Source organism: Lathyrus oleraceus, chromosome 2 (genome assembly GCF_024323335.1).
Source record: "Lathyrus oleraceus cultivar Zhongwan6 chromosome 2, CAAS_Psat_ZW6_1.0, whole genome shotgun sequence".
Lineage (NCBI taxonomy): Eukaryota > Viridiplantae > Streptophyta > Magnoliopsida > Fabales > Fabaceae > Lathyrus > Lathyrus oleraceus.
The window spans coordinates 262,134,430-262,146,456 of NC_066580.1; the positions used below are offsets into that span (position 1 = coordinate 262,134,430).

The 12,027-nt window shown below is 33.7% G+C and overlaps 1 protein-coding gene across 1 annotated transcript; it reads left to right on the plus strand.

Annotated features, from left to right (window-relative positions):
* The first annotated feature begins 4,997 nt into the window (after nt 1-4,997).
* Nucleotides 4,998-11,289, plus strand: LOC127119088 (heat shock protein 90-5, chloroplastic). The gene is made up of 19 exons (XM_051049296.1): nt 4,998-5,400; nt 5,610-5,683; nt 6,011-6,136; nt 6,219-6,312; nt 6,405-6,488; nt 6,604-6,747; nt 7,096-7,212; nt 7,600-7,647; nt 7,742-7,822; nt 7,925-8,029; nt 8,111-8,251; nt 8,571-8,663; nt 8,815-8,892; nt 8,980-9,234; nt 9,762-9,864; nt 9,965-10,139; nt 10,234-10,339; nt 10,599-10,688; nt 10,776-11,289. The coding sequence occupies exons 1-19, from the start codon at nt 5,128-5,130 to the stop codon at nt 10,974-10,976; spliced, it is 2,388 nt and encodes a 795-aa protein (XP_050905253.1). The 5' UTR covers nt 4,998-5,127; the 3' UTR covers nt 10,977-11,289.
* The last annotated feature ends 738 nt before the right edge of the window (nt 11,290-12,027 follow it).

Below are 12,027 nucleotides of genomic sequence, written 5' to 3' on the forward strand. Positions count from 1 at the left end.
CCCTCATGCCAGATAATTGTCCTTTATTCCTTCCATTGTCGTCCTTGATACCTTTGCCTTCAATCTTGTAGCCTATTTCCAGATCATCTACATACGATGTCCATTCATAAGCAATAAACACCACTTTTCATTATTGAACTTCAAGCTAAGTTTGCTTGTTTCCAAATCTATTAACGCTTTCCCGGTTGCCAAGAATGGGCATCCGAGAATAACTGAACCACATGTGTCTCTTTCATATCTACTACCACAAAATCTGCAGAAAAAACTAGACTGTTGATATGTACTAACACATCTTGTAAAACACCATAAGGATGAGTAACAGATAAATTAACTAACTTGAGAGTTATATTACTAGGTATGATCTCTCCCAAATTTAATTATTTCACTTTATTAATAGGCATTAAATTGATACTCGACCCTAGATCACATATGAACACTTGAACTGATACCTTAGGATGAACAATGAAGGTATATGTGTGTTAGAAACCTCTAGGCACTGCATGTTAAATTTGACTAGTTAGAAAAATCAATTGCATGTTTAAGACTCATAGTCAAAGAATTAGTACACTTAGATGTTCATATGGCTTACTAATACAATGTATGAATGGAACATTAAAATTGTGTGAATTCTATCATATTACCTAGCAAAATGCATTCCATGTATGTTTTTTTATTAATTATTTCAAATGACTTTAGAAAGACCAAAATTGGAAGAAAGAGACAAAATTCAGGCATAAGATCATCTGCCATACCTTATGATGTGCACAGGTTCAGAAGCCACATTCATGAAAAATTATTTACTTAGTTGGAAAGTTGCAACTTAATACTAAAAGAATATGGTTGAGTTGGAAGATCTAGGGGAATACTCTGATGTGGTGCAGGAAATAAATGCACGAGGTTGGGGTGTTCTAGCACTACCTTCTGAACTTGTCAACGTTGCCATTGTCCGAGAATTCTATGCGAATGCCAAACCTATTGAGGAAACATCAATAATAAAGGGTTATTGGGTTTGGGGCCGACGATTCCCGTTTGATAAAAATGCTATCAATGACTACATAAAAGATCATTATGTGGCAAGCCTAAAGAGGTTTAATCCCTTTGCAATTCAAGCAACTAAAGTTAATATGAACTATGATGAGATAGCTGCTGATATTTGTGAAGCAGTGAAGACCTATAATTTTGGACGGGACAAACACCTCATCTGTTTATAGAGACCTAACGACCATCTAAGTCCAATTTTGGATGACATTGCTTAATCAAAATGTTACTTTTGTTTACCTCACGTCATCAACAACCTTACAAACCATATAGTTAATTTTGTATATTGTGAAATGGAAACAAGTTTGCATAGCAAAAACGATCTCTAACAAAATTTGGAAGACTGTAGATTCACCGAAAAGACATGCCATTAGCTTTCTAGGATTGATCATGGGATTGTGCAAACATCTTGGTGTAGACATCCCCAACAACCATCATGCACAGTAAAAGCCAAAGCTTTATAATGCCTTTGTCGCGCAATATTATACATGTCGTAGAGAGAGGATACCTCAAAAGATCCTCATGCTGAAACAGATGGACACCAATATGGAGCAATAAACTTTAATAACATGGATCCTACTATGGGAGCTTATTTTTCATTTGGTTGGGATGCCACTAAAGCATACCACATATGTATGATATATATTAATGAATCATTAAAGAGGTTGAAGCCTAGGATGCAAGAGCCACATGCTCTATATGAGCCCATACCTACTCAAGTTGAATTTATCAGCTACTTGCAATGGCCTTATAATAAGCCATTCTACTATGAGTGAGGGAAATGGTGATGCAAGTGGAAGTGTAGCAGCATATAAACATGCACAAGCCACAGAAAGTGACGAGGATGAAGAATATAGTAAATAAGAAGATGATGAGTAGACAACTATTAAAAGTGATGACTAGACCAATGTTACAATTTGCCACATCACCGTAACGTTTATTTTATCGCTTTAAGTTAATTACTCATTGAGCATTATTTGCTAGTTTGTGTTTGTTGAATTTTATGTATATGTTACTAATAATTAATCATAATTAGTTGAATGAAAAGCAATAGGAAAAGTCTACTTCCAATGATAATACACACACAAAATCAATTGAAGGAATTTGTCGAACACTTATTGTGCAATCACTATTGTTTGGAATTTTATGTGGTATTGTTGATATTAAAAACTAATCACAACATAACCAATTGTGATCAACTCAATAACACCAATTTCAAAATGTAATAAACAATTTGATCAAACGATCGATGAAATCGACAATTTGCAAACCGAAAATAAAAGATATATATATATATATATATATATATATATATATATATATATATATATATATATATATATATATATATATATATATATATATATATATATATATATATATATATATATATATATATATATATATATATATATATATATATATATATATATATATATATATATATATATATATAGAGAGAGAGAGAGAGAGAGAGAGAGAGAGAGAGAGAGAGAGAGAGAGAGAGAGAGTACACAAGGATTTGTTTAGGCAGTTCCCTAATATGCCTCGCTATAGGTATGTATGCCCTCAATTCGAATTCAAATTGAGATAGTGTAATATATCTTACTTTGCAAATATATGAATACAAAAGATATGTAGCAATCCAACCCTATAAATCCTAAGGTTGATGTTGATTCTGACACCTTCTCTCCCCCTGTCAAAGCTTGATCAAGTAACCAACAATGCTGCTTCGATTCACTGTTTCACGCTACTTCTTTGCAAGAAACCCTTTATTCTTCAAAGCTTTCACTCGATCGAATCCCAAATGCACACTTTTTGAAACCCAAGATTTACCAATGCGATCCACCATCCTACATTACTCCTTTGCAAGAACCTCCCGTTCTTCAAAGACTTCACTTGATCGAATCCATGTTGCATAATCTTGTCCAAAACATTCAAACTCTAAAATAGCTTGAAGAAAAACCCATCTCAATTTTCTGATTTGAAACCCTCAAAGTTCTCAACCCAATTTACAGTCTAGTCGACCTAAATTGAATGTTATCAATCATCCAATAAAAAAATGATTATGTGTAGTTTGATTGTGTGTATGTATAGAAAAAGGTTGAAGACAATGAGAATGTTTTGAAATCCTGATTTCGTATAGGTTTTACACTCTATAAACCTTTTTAGAAAATGATGCATGTATGAAGTATTTATATGCATGCATGTTTGGAAGCAAAAAGAATGCAAAAGATTTGAGAAAATTGTGAATTTTTGGAAAATTTCGTTACATAAGTCAACTTGTGAAAGCCATATGCGGACATGTTCGACGCATATGCCGACCTATATAGGTCATGTGTCGACTTGTAAAGGTCATGTGCTGCTTATGTGCCGACCTGTAGAGGCGACACATCTGATAGAGCCTATAAGCTTTAAACAATGCAGTAAATAAATCGACTTGTACAACAAATGTGTCAACACATAGACACAAATTTTCTTCTATGTGTCGACCTGTAATATGCATGTGTCGACCTAGAGTTCATGTTTTTCACAAATGTTTTTGATGCATGAAACCTTTTCCAGCTTATTTCCAAATACTTTTATGCTTCCTAATGCTAAGATGCACATTGAGAATCAGAGGATATCATCCAATATACATTAACGCAAAAGTATCCTAGTTTTGACATCATACAAAACACATATAATGGACAGTTGCACTCACATGATCTTCTCTCACATCCTCAAAATAAAACATTCATAAGCATCACGTGTGTCTTTCCAAACAAAAGCAAGACTGATGGCAAAATGGTACAATTAAGTTGAAGGAATTGACTATGAGGAGACATGTTCTTCCATAGCCTGTCTCGAAGCGATTCAACTCCTTTTAGCATTCACATGCTACTTGGATTTTAAATTGTATCAGATGGACGTTAAGTCCATCTTCTTTAACGATTTTACTAATGAAGAGGTATTCGTTTCTCAAACTCCGAGTTTTGAGGACCATGAAAACCCTAACTATGTTTTTAAACTAAAAAAAGCTCTCTATGTTCTTAAACAAGCTCACAGAGCTTGTTATGAGTGTCTTAATAGCTTCTTGCTAAGGAAATGATTTAATCGTGGAACCATAAATACTACATTATTTATAAAATGAAAGGTAAATCATATTCTTTTAGTTCAGATTTATGTAGACAATATTATTTTCAGTTCTACTAATGAGTCTTTGTATAGATAATTTTTTAGCATCATGAATGGTGAGTTTGAGATGTCCCTAATGGGGGAACTCAATTGTTTCTTGGGCGTACACATCAAACAAACTAATTAAGACATATTCATTAGCCAAATAAAGTACTGCTTGAAGCTGCTAAAAATTATAATGTAAAAGCTTCAAAATCCATCTCACCCTAATGATTTTAATCCTTCTGATTAGAAGGATAAACAATGACCGAAGATCGAGATCACCAAATACATATGTATTATTGGAACTTTGCTCCATTTATCAGCAAGTCATACTGATATAATATTTAGTGTGTATATACGTCGATTTTAAACTTATGATAAGAAATTCAATTTTAGATTGTTATACGCATTTTAAAATATCTTAATGAAACTTTAAATGATGGTTTTTTTAGTATTACGAGGGTAACAAGTATAACTTAGTAGACTTCTGTACAAATCAAATAAAAAAAGTATTAATCGTAATTGTCACATTTTTTAAAACAACTTGATTTTTTAGAAAAAAATAACGACACAACATTGCTCTTTCTACGACCAAGTTCAAGTATCTAGCTGCTCACAACTTTTGTGCACAAGTATAGACTCCTCATTTTTAGAGAAATAGGTTGTAACAAGTGTATATCCATTTTACATGACTGAATCTTGTTTTGTTAGTAAATTAAATCAAACGACATAGTGTATGGCTGAAATGGCATAATCTAGACCTTTCAAATAGACACAAATGCTGCCAAATCGTTTACTTCTTTCTAGAACCATCCGCCACATCTCTCCATAAACCCTTCTCTCGCTCGCATTCCACTTTCAAAAGGGTTTTTTCATTTCCAATTCTCTCTCTCTCTCTCTCAAGAGATAACGTTAACAATACACACAAAAATGGATCCTGTTCTTAGCAGAAGCATGACAACCGCCTCTCTCGCCACCCTCCCTTCTTCCTCCTCCTTTACACTCTCCAGATCTTCTCCCGCTCTCAGAACTGCCTTTCTCCCCCCTCAACCCCCTCGCAGAAAGTGCTTCTCTTCCAACGCAGCCGCGTTGAAGTGTAAGCACCATGATAGAAGACGAAACGGAAGATTCTCCGTGCGTTGTGAGGCTGCTGTTGCAGAGCCAGAAGAGGCCACCGGCGAGAAGTTTGAATACCAAGCTGAGGTGGGTTTTGAGTTCTCATGTAATTTATCAGCTTATGTACTTTTAGAACTTATGGGTCGCGGTTTTTGGATTGTTAGTTGGTTAAAGTTTCAATTTTTTCTTGTCGATTGTTTGAAATTTCTACCTGTGAATGGACATGAAAGGTTTAATCTTTAAAGGGTTATTGAGTTTTGCTTCGGAATTCAATTATAGTTTGTTGTTTTTTGCAGGTGAGCCGGTTGATGGATTTGATTGTTCACAGTCTTTATAGTCACAAGGAGGTTTTTCTTCGAGAACTTGTGAGGTAATTTGAAATTTTACAACCTAATCCATTTCATTCTTACACTGATTTGAAGAATGTTACAGTTGACTTAATTGTTTACTGCTTTTAGTTTATTAATTCTCTGTGTTTGTTGTGTTGGACTTCATTTGTGTTTGTTTGTTACTCTTGTTTATTTCCTCTATGATTTTTGCATCAATATTTCACCCTAGTTGTGTTGATTTTTTTTTGTGGTTGCTTGTTACTTTTGTTTCTTTCCTATTTCACTTTTGCATCAATGTTTCACTATAATTACATGTGCGTGCAGTGCAGTACTTTGATTCTGTTTTATTGTTTTTTTCTCGAGTTCAGCAATGCTAGTGATGCTTTGGACAAGTTGAGGTTTTTAAGTGTGACAGAGCCTTCTTTGCTTGGAGAGGCTGGAGAGCTAGAGATACGCATCAAGGCCGATCCGGACAACGGAACTATTACTATAACGTATGTGTGTTTGTTATCGTGGCTTCTATTTTGCTTTGTTTTTCTGGGATTGTGTGAGTATAATTTAACTGTGATTTTGCAGAGATACTGGTATTGGAATGACCAAAGAAGAGCTCATTGATTGTCTTGGAACTATTGCGCAGAGTGGTACCTCAAAGTTTTTGAAGGCACTTAAGGTAATTTGGTATTGACGAGAAAGGTCATTCTGTGTGGTACTTAGATGATTCAAATCTTTAACACTGTTTTGATTTTTCTCTCATTTGTTCAGGAAAACAAGGATTTAGGAGCAGATAATGGTTTGATTGGTCAATTTGGTGTTGGGTTCTACTCAGCATTTCTTGTTGCTGATAAGGTATGTGGATTTTATTAGTGTTTTTCTCTATTGTCGAATTTTCTGATTTCAATACTTTAGATTTTTTTTGTTATTATTGATTTGGTATATATATGAATCTGTTAATGGCAACCAGGTTGTTGTTTCTACAAAGAGCCCCAGATCAGATAAGCAATATGTATGGGAAGCTGCAGCTGACAGCAGCTCTTATGTGATAAAGGAAGAAACTGACCCCGAAAAGCTTCTGCGCCGTGGTACTCAGATTACACTTCACTTAAGAGTGAGTGATATTTTTAATTTTTTTCTCTTCATTTTTCTAGTAGACAGTTTCTGTGTAATTTAAGATGTACTATCATTTCAAATTCATGTGTTATATATGGTGTTAAATTACTCTGTGCATTTGCAATAACATTTTAATGCAACAAAAAAAGGTTCAAATTTTTTTATTGCAATCACATTTCAATGCAAGATTGTAGTTAGATCTCTAAATTCTTGGTTTATTGGCCTAGTGAATGATAATAATGCATTTTCAAAAGTTATATTTTTAATGTCATCTCAAATTATTTAGTTATTTTTAAGTTATTATATATATTAATTGTTGAACCTTTTTTATTTTGTTGCTGTCCAGCCGGATGACAAGTATGAATTCTCAGAGCCAACCAAAATTCAGAGTTTGGTGAAGAATTATTCGCAGTTTGTTTCCTTCCCCATCTATACATGGCAAGAAAAATCTAGAACCGTGGAGGTAAGCAACTTTCTTGTTACAGATTCCTGTCATGCTATTGGTTGGGATAAGATTGTAACAGGTTGTAAGATCTTACTTAAATTAAAATATGAACACACACACACACATCTATTTCAGTATTAAAAATACAAGAACCTATGCCCACATAAATATCAACATTTTTCCGTGTAATTTACTGGTGAATGGGCGACTATCCTGTAATTTGCCACCCAGATGTTCGATGGTTATATGCTGTTTAATAGCAAAAAGTGTTCTTTTAGAAATTTGTTTCCATCTTGAATGTGAGCATGGTTTTTCCCTTCTCATATACAACCTTTATGTACCATGAAGGGATGACATTTGAATCATCTCTAAGTTTTCACCATTAATTAATTTGAAAATTATTAGGTGGAAGAGGAAGAAGAACCTAAAGAAGGGGAAGAACCAAAAGCAGAGGTAGCGAGTGTGGTATTTCTGGATATCAGTGTTGTAGTTTCTTTTTTCAACTGTTACCAATACCAAATCTTTTTTTTTTGTGCTGTTTTATCAGGGTGATGTAAAGAAGACAAAAAAGACAAAAACTGAGAAGTTTTGGGACTGGGAGTTAGGCAACGAGACAAAGCCAATATGGGTGAGTTTGAGCTATATTGGAGTGCCAATGCGCACTGTGACTTTGCCTATAATTTATTTTTAGTGCCTCTATGATTGATCCACTTTTGCCACTTATTTGTAGATGCGTAATTCAAAGGATACTCAAAAGGAAGAGTATGACGAGTTTTACAAGAAGGCTTTTAATGAATTCTTAGAACCACTTGCATATACTCACTTCACTACTGAGGTAAGTTGATAACTTTTACTCTTAGCAAAAGAGAATTTCCCTTAGACATTTGTCAATTCGACTGAGTTTAAAATTGTGCAGGGTGAGGTTGAGTTCAGAAGCATTCTATATATTCCAAGTATGGGACCTCTCAACAATGAGGAAGTTATGAACCCTAAAACAAAGAATATACGCCTGTATGTAAAGCGTGTGTTCATCTCAGATGATTTTGATGGTGAACTGGTGAGTTTACTGTGAGCTTCAAAGTTGAATTTAGTCGTGTATTATGTCAAATCACAAGTCATTTGTTTGCATCTGCATCTTTAAAACATTTGCAAAATGTAAGTTAAGTCATGTTTGTGCCAAAATGCTTCTTGCATACACTGAAAAAAAGAGAGCAAGAAGCATTGAAGAGCACAAACAAGACACAAGCTAGCAAATGAAAAAGAGCAAGAAGCATTAAGAGCACAAGCAAGACATACGTTAGCAAATGTGTTCTTCAATGTTATGCTTCTATTCATTGTTCAGTTGCCCTTTGGTGTAATTTTCTGTTATTTTGCAGTTTCCGCGTTACCTGAGCTTTGTGAAAGGTGTGGTTGATTCAAATGACCTTCCTCTGAATGTTTCCAGAGAGATCCTTCAGGAAAGCAGAATTGTAAGAAAACTACTCATCTTATCCTGATAACATATGGCCAGCTTTGCATGTGATGAATATGAATGAAAGATATGATTGTTTTTGGAATTGTTTATGCATTTTTCCCTTTTCTTTCAAACCCCAAAATGTGGTGCTGATATTGTAATTTCAGGTAAGGATAATGAGAAAAAGACTTGTCAGGAAGACATTTGATATGATTCAAGACCTTTCTGAAAGGGAAAATAAGGAGGTTGGTGTTAACAACTCAGTTTCTCCAGTTTTTCAACCTGTATTGAGTGTCTTTATGGACTAAGAATATAATCTACTGTGTTTTCAGGATTACAAGAAATTCTGGGAGAACTTTGGTAGGTTCATTAAATTGGGATGCATTGAGGACAGCGGAAATCATAAGCGCATAACACCGCTTTTGAGGTTTTTCACTTCCAAAAGTGAAGAGGAACTTAAAAGCCTAGATGAGTATATTGAAAACATGGGTGAAAACCAAAAGGCTATCTATTATCTAGCAACTGACAGCTTGAGAAGTGCAAAGACTGCTCCGTTTTTAGAGAAATTGGTTCAAAAAGATATTGAGGTATTTTCAGTCGTAAATATATTGTTTCTCGTAATTTGTTCATACATTGCGGTGATATCTAAGGTGGAAACCCTCTGCTACTACACTCACACATACAATATACCATGGTGTAAAACTTAAAATATGACACTTCTCTATCCCATATCTGTGTTACAATCTACTGTTGGATCTATGTTAATCTCGGATAACATTGCATAGCACCACCCCATATAATGCTATATGATATAGCGGGATAGCCGCTATTGCAAAGACAAAAATTAACGTCTTATGAACTTTTATCAATCAAATTATTTTTGATATATCTCATTAATCTATCAGATAATTTCAGGTTAATGTTAAATTTTATAGAAATAATATTTGTTATAATAGTTTTCAATCAACCGGCAGATTTTGTAATATGGAAAAGGGTGAAGAATTATTAGATGTGTCGTAACATTAAATTTACTCATGTACTTGTATGTCCTACTGGAATGCATACTTTACATGTTAATTTTACTCATGTACTTATATGTTTATTATTATTACAGGTTCTTTATTTGGTTGATCCAATTGATGAGGTTGCTATTCAGAACCTACAGACATACAAAGAAAAGAAATTTGTTGATATCAGCAAGGAAGATTTGGAACTGGGTTTGTATTATTTTTCTCTGTAGCTTACAAATGCTTAAATACTATTTGCTATTGCTAACTGGGATTCAAATGTGGTTATTACCATATTTTCTTATATTAGGTGATGAGGATGAAGTCAAAGACAGGGAAAACAAGCAAGAAAACACTCTACTTTGTGATTGGATAAAACAACAGCTCGGTGATAACGTGGCAAAAGTTCAAGTCTCTAATCGTTTAAGTTCATCTCCTTGTGTACTTGTATCTGGCAAGTTTGGTTGGTCCGCAAATATGGAAAGGTTAGACATGTTCTTCAAAAACCATGCTGCATCACAAGAAGTTTATCATTCTAGTTGTATAAGGCTTACACAATCTGTGATTCCTGTGTTTCAGATTAATGAAGGCACAGGCTCTTGGAGACCAGTCAAGTTTGGAGTTTATGAGAGGGAGGAGAATATTGGAGATTAATCCAGATCACCCCATTATCAAAGATTTAAGTGTAAGTTATCGTTATTAGTTTGGTTTCATTGCTTATTTTGCCACATTCATGATATTTTGCCGGGAGCTGGATTTTCAAGAAAATACATAGCGGTAACAAAATTTACTAGTGAATATTTTCAAGAAAATACATAGCGGTAACAAAATTTACTAGTGAATTTGACCATATTTAACTATTTTTGTTTTTCTTTTAGGCTGCCTGCAAAAATGCCCCTGACAGTGAATTTGACCATATTTAACTATTTTTGTTTTTCTTTTAGGCTGCCTGCAAAAATGCCCCTGACAGCAATGAAGCTAAGATAGCCGTAGACCTCTTATACGATACAGCACTGATTTCAAGTGGATTCTCTGTAAGTAGAAAATCAGGATTTAGTTTTTCTTCATGTAATAACATAATATAAAGTAACTAGTATTGATGGAGTTTCTGAATTATGCAGCCGGAGAGCCCTGCCGAGTTGGGAAATAAAATTTATGGAATGATGGCGTTGGCCTTGGGAGGAAGATGGGGTAGAACAGAACGGGAGGGAGATGCACCAGCCGAGGGTGCTGCTGATTCGAATGAAAGTGAAGGTACAGTGACTGAAGTTTTTGAACCATCTGAAGTTATAGCCGAAAATGATCCATGGACAACAGATTAAGTGTCTTTTCCCTCTCAGCTCTCAAATAGCATAAATTAGTTATAGTTTTTGGCAGTATAGTGGTGAGTGGTGAGTGGTGAGTCATACTGAGGCAATAGGAATGGGAGGCCCTGAATCTTGATATGATTTCATACTGCTGAAAGGAAAGTTGCCATAAAGGAGTTTAATCCTATGGGCACTTTCCCTATAAATTTATGATCCAAGTGTTTGATTAGTTTAGAACATTTTTGTTACTTGGAGGTGTTATTCTATCATTTTTTAAGGTGTAGAATGTTTTATTGAAATTTGATGAATTTAATAAGTATTTTATGTAGTTGCACTTGAATTTAAGTTTAAAATATACTACAGTGACGTAAAATTATTTGACAAGATGGTATAAATACGGAAGGTTAGGTTAACATTAATCCTTTGGACTTTATGGTTACTTTGGGAAGTCGATAACAACATAGGGTTACTTGTATTTTTATTAACCTTTTTTTATTTTTTATTTTTTATCAAGGGGCATTTCTATCTTTTAAAGGGGCATTTGTATCTTTTAAATCCTAAAAACTATCGTGGTTTTGTAGTGTAAATCAAAGAGATTTTATATTGCCATGGGTCTTGAGAGTTTTTATTGTATTTTTTGAAAAATCTGTGATTTGTTTTTGAATTTTAGAAACAGATATAAAAAACTGTTTTTTACACCTATTTTTAAAAAGTAAATGTGAAATAATAATATATATTTTTAGAAATTTATGATTTTATAGTAGATTTTTTAAAAAAGTGGGTGAAATTTGTTTACACCGTATTTTTCAAATATCGGCCTAAAATCACAATTTTCTTGTAAAAGAATGAATTTTTTTTACCGTTTTTTCAAATATGCCGGAGAATTAAAATTTTCAAAAAATTGAAAAATCTGGTAGTTAAAGTCTTTTTTTTAATAAAAATTAAAAAACTTATCAAAGATATTTGGATTTATCAAAAAATTCTGTATGATTCAAATTTTTTTTTTAAAATCGATAAAAAGTATATATTTGACTTTTTAAATTTTGTCAAGGATAATATATGTAAT

Coding starts and splice junctions, on each gene's coding strand:
- LOC127119088 (XM_051049296.1), top strand. CDS start 5,128: ATGGATCCTGTTCTTAGCAGAAGCATGACAACCGCCTCTCTCGCCACC. Junction 8,030..8,110: donor ATACTCACTTCACTACTGAG/GTAAGTTGATAA, acceptor AAAATTGTGCAG/GGTGAGGTTGAGTTCAGAAG. Junction 9,865..9,964: donor CAAGGAAGATTTGGAACTGG/GTTTGTATTATT, acceptor TTCTTATATTAG/GTGATGAGGATGAAGTCAAA.